The sequence below is a fragment of the Ailuropoda melanoleuca genome, chromosome 7 (genome assembly GCF_002007445.2).
Source record: "Ailuropoda melanoleuca isolate Jingjing chromosome 7, ASM200744v2, whole genome shotgun sequence".
NCBI classification, from domain to species: Eukaryota; Metazoa; Chordata; class Mammalia; order Carnivora; family Ursidae; genus Ailuropoda; species Ailuropoda melanoleuca.
In genome coordinates, this window is record NC_048224.1 from 23,626,532 (window position 1) to 23,639,155 (window position 12,624).

Below are 12,624 nucleotides of genomic sequence, written 5' to 3' on the forward strand. Positions count from 1 at the left end.
TTTGAATTAATTTGTTTGGTTTTTTAAACAGGCTCTCTAATTGAACAGCTAACTACAGAAAAATACGAGTGCATGGTGTGCTGTGAATTGGTTCGCGTCACAGCACCAGTGTGGAGTTGTCAGAGCTGTTATCATGTGTTTCATTTGAACTGCATAAAGAAATGGGCAAGGTCTCCAGCATCTCAAGCAGGTCAGTCATTTCTCTCTTCTGTATAGTTATTCTCACTTATTCAATATATTGAGGTTTTAAACTTCGCTTTTTTTTTAAGATTTTATCTTTTTTCTTTTATTTATTTTTATTTATTTATTTGTCAGAGAGAGAGAGAGCTCACAAGCAGGGGGAGCAGCAGGCCAAGGGAGAAGCAGACTCCCCGCTGAGCAAGGAGCCCAATGTGGGGACTTGATCCCAGGACCCTGGGATCATGACCTGAGCCAAAGGCAGACGCTTAACCGAAGGCAGATGCTTAACCGACTGAGCCACCCAGGTGTCCCTAAGATTTTATATTTAAGTACACCCAACATGGGGCTCCATCTTACAACCCTGAGATCAAGAGTCTCATGCTCCATTACTATGCCATCCAGACACCCCTTAAACTGAGGTTTAAAAATAACTAATTCCTCTTGAATATTTTTTCTGCTATGTTGCCTTGAACACATGGCTAACCTTCATCTATGAAGCTGTAGATCTTAAATAAAGAACTAAGGGGTACCTCGCTGGCTCAGTTGGTAGAGCATACAACTCTTGATCTCAGGGGTATGAGTTCAAGCCCTATGTTGGGCATAGAGCTTACTTAAAAAGTAAAAATAAAATAAAAATTTTTAGGAAAAGAAGGAAATTTAAAAAACAGCTTAATTTAACAGTGTTAAAATATATTTGGGATATAACAAAATCAGTCAAATTTATTGAAAATGGTAGCTTTTATCCAAGTAGCAATTACAGAAAACATGTCCTGTATAGTTTGCTTTAGAAAATTTATATAAAGTAGTTGTTGGGGTACCTGGCTGGCTCAGTTGGTTAAGCAGCCAACATATGATTTCAGCTCAGGTCATGATCTCATGGGTTGTAAGATCAATCCCTGAAGAGCTGAGCCTCTGCACTCAGTGTGGAGTCCGCTTGAGAGATTTTCTCTCCTCTCCCCCTCCCTACTCCCCCTACCCATGCTCACTCATGTTCTCTCTCTTTCTCTAAAATAAATAAAATAGGGGTACCTGGGTGGCTCAGTCAGTTAAGCATCTGACTTTGGCTCAGGTCATGATCTCAGGATCCTGGGATCTTGCCCCACCTTGGGCACTGTGCTCAGCGGGGGTTCTTTTTTTTTTTTTTTTTTTTTTTAAAGATTTTATTTATTTATTTGACAGAGAGAGACAGCCAGCAAGAGAGGGAACACAAGCAGGGGGAGTGGGAGAGGAAGAAGCAGGCTCCTAGCGGAGGAGCCTGATGTGGGGCTCGGTCCCGGAGCACCGGGATCACGCCCTGAGCCGAAGGCAGATGCTTAACGCCTGCGCCACCTAGGCGCCCCCAGCGGGGGTTCTGCTTGCTCCTCTCCCTCTGCCTCTCCCCCTGCTCATGCACACACACTCTGTCTCTCAAATGAATAAATAAAATCTTCAAAAATTTCCTTAAAAAAAAAAATAACATGTTTTCTGATCTGTGACTCTTCTAATTTAAGACATCTGAGGGTGCCTGGCTGGCTCAGTCAGTAGAGCATGCACCTCTTGATCTCAGGGTTGTGTGTTCGAGTTCTGTGTTGGGTATAGAGATTACTTAAAAATAAAGTCTTAAAAAAAAAGACATCTGGGTTGTACTCAATATTTTGAATATACTCAATATTTTGTCCTCTTTTTTTTCAAGACAAGATTTAGATAATGTTTACCTTAATATTAGAACCGAATAATTAATTGATAATCATGTGAAGCAGTGGAGGTGTTAGCTAATGTGACAGTGATAATCCTGTTATAGTATATAAATGTATCAAGTCAACATGTTGTACGTCTTAAACTTATTGTTATATGTCAATTATATCTCAATTGAGATTAAAAATATGGGTATCTGGGATGCCTGGGTAGTGCAGTCGTTAGGCGTCTGCCTTCAGCTCAGGGCGTGATCCCGGCGTTCTGGGATCGAGTCCCACATCCGGCTCCTCCGCTGAGAGTCTGCTTCTTCCTCTCCACTCCCCTGCTGTGTTCCCTCTCTGCTGCCTGTCTCTCTGTCACATAAATAAATAAAATCTTTAAAAAAAATAAAAATATAAAAAAATAAAAATATGGGTATCTGTTTGATTACTATATTCAAAGTCCTTATAAATTTAAGCCTACATGCAATATTTAAGCAGAGTATTCAGTATTGTGAATTTATTTCTTAATATCCTGATATCCTTAACATCTGATATCTTTAACATGAAGTGACTACTGCTGCTTTAATATCAAGGCTTCCTTTAAGATTAAATTTTTAAAAATTACTTGTGCTTTTATAAGGAAGTTATTTTGGTTTCTTCTCGTTTTTCTTGACAGATGGCCAGAGTGGTTGGAGGTGCCCTGCCTGTCAGAATGTTTCTGCACATGTTCCTAATACTTACACTTGTTTCTGTGGTGAGTTTTTTTGCTTTCACTTGAGTCTCTTCTACTTCATGCATTGTAACTATTTTCCAGCCCAGAGAAATGATGTACCAGGCATATTTTAGAAGTTTCTAATAAGACTTCAAAGTTCCAAGAGTCTGCCGACATCTTCTGCCTGTGGTCCATCACACAGCCAGAGTCACAGGCCTTTGTGCTCTTGGCAGGCTCTTCTGGACATGGGCCTTCTCATCATACCCACCAGGCTCATTGCTACTTCTGAGCTATGGTGCAGGTCTCCTTGATCTTACCTTTAGACCAGATGGTGGAGGCAGGCATAGATGTGGGCTCTTTCTCACCCTTAACTGTAACAGCTTTGATAGTCCAGATTTGAGCAGTATGAGGAAAGAGTAGTGTTGAAAAGTACTTTATTTTAACCCAGGAAATCAGTCATTGGGGTCTTCTGTAAAGAAAGTTTTCCTATAAACCAGAATTACAAACTCTATCCTCTTTCTTTGTGGCCTGCTTCTTCCTATTTTTGAATAGCTCAATTCCCCTATGTGTTAGGAAGAACCTTCTGCAATCCAGATGCTCATTCTTGCTGCTAGTCTGTTTTCTGGGTGTCTTATTATTTTTTTTTCTTTCCTGCCTGTCTTTTAATGGGTAACCTTCATCTAGTTGTTGATTTTTCAAATTTTGCTTCTTAACCATCTGTCTCCCTTCTTGAACCATTGCATTTTTGCTTCTATCTTTGTCACCTTGCTGCATCTGTTTTCAGAAGTCATCAGTGACCCCTTCCTGACCAAATCCAGAGCTGATTTGTAAGTTCTTAACCTTTTTGGCAGCACGGTAACCCTTGGAGCTTTTGACCATTCCTTTCTTGAAATGATTAGCTCTTCCCTGTTTATTTCTGTAGGCTTTAATTTGCTCATATTTCTTCTTTCCCATTACTTAACTAGCAGCTCTCACTAAGAGTTGGTCATTGACGTCAAGTCTTCAACTTCTAGACTCAATCTTTTGGTGAACTCAACTATCTAGAATGTTCTTCTCCGTCTTTTCTTTAAATCTTCATCACTGACTCCTCATTCATTCAAGATCAGACCCCAAACATTGTCTTCCAAAGGAAGCCTCCCTTTCTTACCCCTCTTCCACTTTGGCCACTCTTTTATTTGGAATCTGCTGGTCTTTTATGTTTTATTGCCAAAATCTGAGCCTTGAAAGATACTAAAATAATATTTGTTGAAGGAATGAATATTTTGGAATGTACTATTGGCAAGGCAATATGAAACTGGAAGCAAGAGACCCATGTAAAACTATATAAGTAGGACCATTACCAGGGCTTAATTACCTTATTTTAAAGGATTTTTAAACATAAAGCCCTGCAGTAGAATTAAAAATCTTGTTAAAGCCTTCACTGAGAAACTAAATATGAGGCCCTAAAAAGGTAGAAGAATGTGGAGTGAAGGTCAAGATGATCTGAGTAAGGTAAAATGGTGTGGGAATGCAAATAATGGCCTTATATTTACCTAATGATTTGCCTCACTTTGCTCTTTTGGAAGACCATTAATGTAATATACTTTATTGGGAACTTACTAATGTAGCAGACACAATGAAGAGTCAGGGGAATAAGACTGTTTATTGACTTCCCAGATCTTCCAGTCTAAGAGCTAAGACACAATTAACTTGATGTTCTATAAGTCCAAAGAACTGTGGGAGATCTTTGGGGTGAGTTATCACTTTGGGCTACATGATTTAGGGAATCCTTTAAAAAGGAGGTAAATTCAAGTGGGCTTGAAAACTAGGTAAAATCTTGGTAGGAGAAAAGATTTGTTGAGGAGAGTGGCATAAACAGAAGTTTAAAAATAAGTCTTAGGATCTGTTAGGAGAAGGGAAAGTCACTAGTTATGGAGCCCAGGATTTGTAAAGGTGAGGGCATGGGAAATGACTGGAAAGTCAGGGCTGACTTTTTTTTTTTTTTTTTTTTTTTTTTTTGAGAGAGCACGTGTGTGCATGCAAGGACAGCAGGGAGGGAGAAGGAAAGGGAAAGAGAGAATCTTAAGCAGACTCCATGCCCAGCACAGAGTCCATTGCGGGGCTCGTTCTCACAACCCTGAGATTATGACCTGAGCCAAAATCAAGAGTCAGATGGTTAACCAACCCAGCCACCCCGGCGCCCCAGGGCTGACTTCTGGATGCCAGGCTTAGATGTAGGGACTTCATTTGGCAGGCTGTGGGAAGCCTCTGAGGGTGTCAGTGTGGTTCTTTATAAAGATTAGTCTGGTGGCAGTGAATGGAGTATGTGGGGGCCTTAAACATTTGGGGGTTTTGTAAGAACCCAGGTGAAGAATAATAAAAGTCTATAATGGGTGTTAGAGTGGGAGAGAAAGGAAGGGGGTACAAGATTTCAAAGGCAAACAGGAATTAACAGCAGTGGGAAAGGGAAGAACCCAAATGTGGCTCCAAAGTTTCATGCTTTTGGAAATGATGATACCAAGGACAGAGAAAGGCAGGTAAAGAGAACCAGGACTGATGGGGACGATGAGTTCAATTTAGAAATATTGAGTGGGATGAGTGCACAAGGCATCCAGTGAGAGGTGTCCAACAAGGACTTAGGAATATTTAAAGATTTTTTTTTTTAATTGTTTGAGAGAGAGTGAGAGAGAGCATGAGCTGGGGAGAGGCAGGTGGAGAAGGTGAGGCAGACTCCCCACTGAGCAGGGAGCCTGATGAGGGGCTCTATCCCAGGACCCTGAGATCATGACCCCAGCCAAAGGCAGACACTTATCCAGCTGAGCCACCCAGGTGCCCTGGGCGTTAGGAATATCTAAAGAGAAACCAGGACTTAGGGATGATGGTTGCAGTTGAGAGTAGTAGATGGAAGGGTAAGGAGTGAAAAGGGTCTAATGCAGAACCCTGGCAGAAAGAAGAAAAATAAAACATTTAGAGTCAGGGAAAAGAGATGGAGCCATTGAAAGACGGTAGGGGGAAACCAGGGCACTATATTAAGGCAAGAAAGCACAGAGGTGGGGAAGTTTTTCTAACAGTTTGGAGATGAAGTTCTGGCAAATAGACAAGAGTAGAAGTAGGGGAGATGAGGTGAGATGCACTATGTAGGGAAATTGAGAAGATTTAGTGATTAAGTAGATTATGGAAAGAAAAAGAGGAGTCGGGGATGACTCTAGTTTTTGAGTCTGTGACTCCGACAGTGATGGTGTTGCTGGCAGAAATGGGGAACACTGAAGAAGGAGGGGTTTAAGAGAGAAGATACTAACTTTGGCTGTAAATGTAGACAGTTTGGGGTGACTGTGACACTTCACACAGAGATGTTCAGCAGATGGTTGGACAGAGAGGGCTGGAACTGAGGATTCAGGGCAATGCAGAAAATGGAGATTTGGGGGGGGAGGAAAAAGACAGAAAATGTAGATTTGGGAATCACGGGCCTTTAGGTGTATCAAACCTCTCAATGTGAATAAGGTTTCTGAAAGAAACAAGATAGAAAAGCAGAGGCCAAATACTGGGGACAGGCCATCATTTAGGGTGTAAGTTGCCCAAGTAAAGATGAGTTCCTCAGGGGCATGGAGGAGTCCCGTGCTTCAGTTTTACACTTCCTGCCTCTGTGCTAAGTTCATGGAAGATACTAAAGATTTTCAGAGACACTAATTATAAAATTATAGCCCTCTTATGCCTACTTCATAGCTTTAGATTTGGCAAGTTCCTACTGTACAGGGGTTTTATGTCCTTTTCATCTCTTGCTGCTCCCCCATCTTCCACCCCATTGTTCTTGTCCCTTATTTCTTTTTTCTGATCCTTACAGCAGATATTCCCATGTCTGTTCAAGGGTCCATTTTCAAAAGACCCACCTTGAAGGGTTTTTTATGTTAGATTAAATATGTCCATTAGTCAAAGTGGCGTTTTCATGAGTAAAAATGACTCATTTCTCTTTTCCAGGTAATCCAGAATTTAGGATTTATCATACTCAGTGAAGCTTTTGATGAGTAGTATTACAGTCATCTTTTTATTTTAGGATGTGGGATGCTGTGTTTGTCAAACTAATGAAAACCACACTGAAGTTCATGCTGTCTAGCTGTATTGTACTGTTTCATTAAAGTCTAGGATACAGTTGAAGTTTATACCATTGACTCTCTGATCTGATTTGTTTTAGGCAAGGTAAAGAATCCTGAATGGAGCAGAAATGAAATTCCACATAGTTGTGGTGAGGTTTGTAGAAAGAAACAGCCTGGCCAGGACTGCCCACATTCCTGTAACCTGTAAGTTGGAACACTAGACCCGTGGGGATTCCTGGTAGACACACTTCGCTCGTGGCTCTGAGTACATATATCTGGTGGTTAAGGTTTAACAGGATGGGGTGAAGAGCAATATTGTACCATTTACTGAGCGCTTACGCTGTGCCAGGCACTCTGCAAGAGTTAACTCACTGAATCCTTAAAACAGCCCAGTGATGTATAGATATTTATCATCTCCATTTTACTGATGAGGCTCAGAAAGGCCAAGTATCTTGCCCAAAGTCATAGTGCCAGGACATGGTGGAGCTGGGATTTTCACAATACTGCACTGCTGGCTTCTAAGAAGAAATATCCCCCAGTGATATCCAGGTCAAAAAAAAGAGTGAATAGGACAGACTTCTGCCTGTGAAAAGGCAATTGTGTAGGGTCCTATTGCACAGTGTTTTTAGGATGTGAATCCCTCTCTCCAGTAAGTAGCCACCTTTACAGTGTATCCAGTCAGCTTCTAAATAAGAAGAGGAATACCTAAAATAACAGTTGATTACTTACAAATGACAAATTTCTACAGCTTTGACTTCAGACAAATTTTTACTTCCTGGGGTCAATCACTTAACAGTTGTGTGACCTTGGGCAAGTTACTTAACTTCAGTAAGCCTCACTTTCTGCATCTGTAAAATGAAAATGATATGAGCGTCAATACTTCTCTCATAGAGTTCTATGAATATTAAATTAACTAATGCATCTAAGAAGCTTGGTACAGAGTCTGGCATATGATAAATGGTCAAGTAATGGTAACTTGTTTTTATTACCCAAATCTAAAAATAAAACAGACTTCAAAGTGTTATCTTGGTGCTTTTGCTGCATGGAACATGGGCCAGAGGCCTTGTGGGTCAGGATGTGGGGGAGGTGCTGGGGAATTGCCCGTGATGGGAGAGCTGCCCAGACTGGGATACGCAGCCTGGCCTGCTGCCTGCTTCTTTTACTGCTCCCATGGATCCTTCCTCAGAACCCAGCGACTCATCTGTTTAAACTGTTCCTTCCCTCAGTCGGCATTTTAAGTAAATTCAATAATAAATTAACACTCTGCATGAACTGACTTTTTGAAGTCTATAGCGGAAATGGCCCCCTGTCATGACTACCAAAGAACATCAAAAATTGATGCAGATTAGGTGGTCAACACCACGCCTGAAGGGAAAGGAGGCCCTAAAACTTGCTCCTTTGTGGCTTTGGAAATCCTTCTCTTGGGAACTGTCCTGTCACTCTGGTCAGGCCCCTTGCAGTTGCTGAACCCCATTCCCACAACCCCTTCCTTTCAAAAGAAAGCTTTGAGTTTCTCCCATTTATATGTATCAGGACTCAGAAGCCACAGTTGGCCCTTTTGTGTCTCTGTTTCAGGTTCTCATAGATTATAAAATTCTGTAGAGCAGTTTTTCTCAACCCTCACTACACATTAGGATCATTTAAGGAGCATTTTTTTTTTTTAAGATTTACTTATTTTTATTTGAGAGAAAGAGAGAGGCAGAGGGAGAGGGAAGGAAGAGAAGCCCAAGCAGACTCCCTGCTGAGTAGGGAGCCCAACATGGGTCTCAGTCTCATGACCTTGAGATCATGACCGGAACCGTACACTAAACTGACTGAGCCACCCAGGCGCCCCTCATTTAAGGAGCATTTTATTTATTTATTTTTTTTTAAAGATTTTTTAATTTATTTATTCGACAGAGATAGAGACAGCCAGCGAGAGAGGGAACACAAGCAGGGGGAGTGGGAGAGGAAGAAGCAGGCTCAGTGCGGAAGAGCCTGATGTGGGGCTCGATCCCATAATGCTGGGATCACGCCCTGAGCCAAAGACAGACGCTTAACCGCTGTGCCACCCAGGCGCCCCAAGGAGCATTTAAAACACCAATGTCCAGTCTCTACCTCGGAGAAGTTGAATCAGAATCTCTGGCGGTGGGTCTTTCCATATGATTCTGATATGGAGCCAGTGTTGTGAACTACGGTTCTAAAGGTTACAAGAACCTGCAATTGAGTCCAGGTCTGAGGGGTATTTGAAATGATCTAGAGTCATCCACACTCGGTCAGCAATTTATCTGTCAGTTTAAAGTTGTGTAAATGTGCGGCTTTGAAAATAGTTTTACCTGAAAGGGTTGAGGCATATCAAATGAACTACAACTATTGAATGATAATACTCATCTTTAAAGAAACATGCTTAAACTTAAGTCTCATGTGGGTTCTGTCTGTCAAAATGGGTCATCCTAGAAGACTAGGTACTTGTTCCTGGATTGTTTTTAGTGTTTAAAGCTTCTTTAAGAATTATCAGAGCTGGTTTAGGAGTCATATTAAAAATTCAGCCAGATCACTGTATAAGCACACCTCGTTTTTTTATGCCAAATTCTTTTACCAACTCAGTTAATTAAACTTGGGTCTCATTGGCTTGTAATTCCCAAAGGATTGTGATTTGCCATCACATAGACCCCCCCCAACCCCCGCCCAGATTCTCAAAGAAGTTCCTAAAATGTGTGTTTTGGTTTGTTTATTTGTTTCGAGAGAGAGAGAGTGTCAGGGGCTAAGTGGGGGCAGACGGAGAGAGAGAATCTTAAGCAGGCTCACACCTAGCACAGAGCCCCATGAGGGCTCAACATGATGACCCTGAGATCATGACCTGAGCCGAAATCAAGAGTCAAACGCTTAGCTGACTGAGCCACCCAGGCACCCCTAAAATGTTTTTTTTAGTAGTATTTCTAAACTAGTGTGTAATTTACCAGAGTATCTACTTTGAAGAGAATAGTGTTTACTTGAATAGATAAATTCCATTTTGTAATTTTTTCTTTTTCTTTATAACATCACTCCTATAAGAAAGAAGCATTCTGTTCAGAAGTCTAATCCTGACCAATAGCATACCTCTAAGTCCAGTTCTTTTCATGAATCCCTTCCCATTTGTTCTCTCCTTATCTTACTTACCAGCATGCCTCCCCTCATGTCAGCCTTCTTTTCACTGTTCCCATCATTAGCCCATTACCTGAGTATTGACTAGATGGATGACCATTCACCTTAGTGGCAAGCTATTTTTATCCCTACACATCTCACTAAGTGGGCTAAGACCATATTTTTAAATGTCAGCTTTGACTGTCAGAACCAAATAAAACCAGTATTTTGACTTGGGCTTTTTTATTTTTCTGGTTAAATATTCTAAGATGATAATCCCACCCATTCTTCCTATATGAAAACATTGTTGGTATTTTTGTTTAAATAGTTTAATCAACTTTAGGCAAATACTAAAACATCTCATAATAGCTTTATTTGTTGGCACATTTACAGTGAGACCCAGTAGGGGCAACTTTGTTCAGGTTTGTATACATGAGTATGATTTATTCATCTAAGCCTTTCTCTTTTAGTCTCTGCCATCCTGGACCTTGTCCACCCTGCCCTGCATTTATGACTAAAACATGTGAATGTGGACGGACCAGGTAAAGTTAGAACTGCTCTCTAAAGACTTCAGTTTCCACATTTATGATTTATGTGTGAATTTCTAAAGTAAGAATAAGTAGGTAGATATAAATAAGTGGTAGGCATAAATAGTACTTTTTTTTTTTTTGAAGATTTTATTTATTTATTTGAGGGAGAGAGGCAGAGGGAAAGGAAGAAGCAGACTCCCCACTGGCTCAGTCCCAGGACCTGGAAATCACGACCAGAGCCGAAGGCAGACGCCCAATCATCTGAGCCACCCAGGCGCCCCTAAATAGTACTTTTTTGTAAATAATAGTTTACTCTGCTTTCCTGATCCTGTTTTTTGCAGTCTTGTAAGTGATTAAGAAGATATTGGCTTAATGAGATTACCCATGTCAGTTGAATGCCAAGATGACAGGGACTTTTTTCTTAACCTCTGTGGGTAAAAGAATCAGGATTGAACCTAGGCCTGTTAAGGTTCAGGAGACAGGGACCATTTACCTGTACCTAGCATCATATCTGGCATCTAGGAGGTTTTCAGTGAATATTGTTAAATGAAAGAGTAAGTGACCCCAGAGCCCATCCTCTTTGCATTATAATAAAAGTTCTCCATCATCAGGGCAAGGATCACTGATAGTTATGAAATGTTTCTGAGGCCCAGTAAAACCCAAATGATTTCTGAACCACAAGACAAAATGGGATTGACCCAATTTTCAGTGAATCACATTTGTCTGAACTTAGGATAGTAGTATGGCCTGAGAGTAAGGCTCTGGGTCAGAAAAACCAGGTCAGATCTGGGCTCTGCCACTAATCAGTTGTTGACTTGGGCAAATTGTGTGGTCTCACTGAGCCTCATTTTTCTTATCATAAAATAGAGATAATAGTGTTCACCTCCAGGGGTTGATGTTAGCCATGATGCTGAGCACTGGAAACTGGTCATCTGTATATGTAACAGTGACTTTTTAAAACAAAATACATGGTTGAGATGAAAGTAGGGGATAGAATAAAACTCTTCTTGCAGGAGAGTAACTCCAAGCTCTAAACCATTACCTTGGAAAGAGACTTGAAAATAATTGTCTAAAAGCACTAGCCTCATATCCCCCTGTAGCCAGTAAGTCAGCAAAATTAGGATGCTTATTAGAATAAAGCAAGAATGATTTTCCCATCCTGAATCAAAGTCACATACAGTATGTTCTTAAGTATTACAACTACATAAAATTCCAAAGTACCAGATCCAAGGAGAATGCCATTGTATTTCTAGTCTTAGTATATACATTATAACTAACCCTCCCCACCCGTGCCCCCGACCCCCAGCTTTGCTGTTTCCATCTGTAAGATACTATGGGAGCTCCTGGCTCTTTCCTCTCCTGCACGCTACTTCATGCTACTCAGTGAAGAAATATACAGAGAGAAATTTCCACTTCTTCACTGGTCAGAACATAGGGGAGAGAGAAAGGCAGGATGGGAAATAAGGAAAGCAAAGCAGGGGAAAAAAGAAAGAGTGGAGAGGAGGAGAGTAATTGAGGAAATAAAGATTGGAGGAGGTAAACAGAAAAGTGAGAGAAACAGGGTCAAGAGAAAGGTTTCATAGTTTTGGGGGGAAGATTTGGGCTTCATTGTTAAGTTTAGCTATCCAACAGGAATTTATTGTCCAACATCAAACTAATGCTGTCTAAACATCTGTTTTCTTTCTAGGCACACAGTTCGCTGTGGTCAGGCCGTCTCGGTCCACTGTTCCAATCCATGTGAGAATCTTTTGAATTGTGGTCAGCACCACTGTGCTGAGCTATGCCATGGGGGTCAATGCCAGCCTTGTCGGATTATACTGAACCAGGGTAAGTGGTGGGCACACCAGCCAGCAATACTTGTGTATTTTCTGGAACCTTATTTATAGTTGTCTTGATGACATGGATTGGTCTCACGCCTATAGTTACAAGGTCTCTAGTAGCTCTGTACCTTGGGTAGAGAGAAATGGAGATAGATTGATGCTTAGATGGTTTCAGTGTTTAGTTTTAGTGTTTAGTTTCACTGCTTAGTTTCATAATACCAGTATAGGTCATTGTCCTATAGAATTTGGACAGTAGATTTTAAAATGCTGTTTAAAAGTAAGTGGGAAATTTTTTTAAAAAGTACCTTCTTGAAAAGGATCTAGAGGGGTTCCTGGGAAGCTCAGTTGGTTTAGTGTTCAAGTCTTGATCTCAGCTCAGGTCTTGATCTCAGGGTTGTGAGTTGAAGCTCCGCATTGGGCTCCACACTGGGCATGGAGCCGACTTTTACAAAAGAAGGATCTAGAGAGGCCAGAAAAATCTTGAGAAAGAATGAAGTTGAAAGTCTTAAACTGTTTGATTTCAAGATTTATAAAGTTACAATAATCGTGACAGTG

General features: G+C 41.0%; 1 protein-coding gene across 4 annotated transcripts in view; it reads left to right on the forward strand.

The window, feature by feature from the left end:
- NFX1 (nuclear transcription factor, X-box binding 1) overlaps positions 1-12,624 on the forward strand; it is a 72,864-nt gene that overhangs the window by 17,794 nt on the left and 42,446 nt on the right. For all 4 annotated transcript variants that reach the window (XM_034664019.1, XM_034664018.1, XM_019806844.2 and 1 more), the window contains exons 3-7: positions 32-190; positions 2,512-2,589; positions 6,716-6,821; positions 10,190-10,261; positions 11,937-12,076. In XM_034664019.1, the coding sequence (XP_034519910.1) occupies positions 32-190; positions 2,512-2,589; positions 6,716-6,821; positions 10,190-10,261; positions 11,937-12,076 (555 nt within the window). The remainder of the gene's footprint in view (positions 1-31; positions 191-2,511; positions 2,590-6,715; positions 6,822-10,189; positions 10,262-11,936; positions 12,077-12,624) is intronic.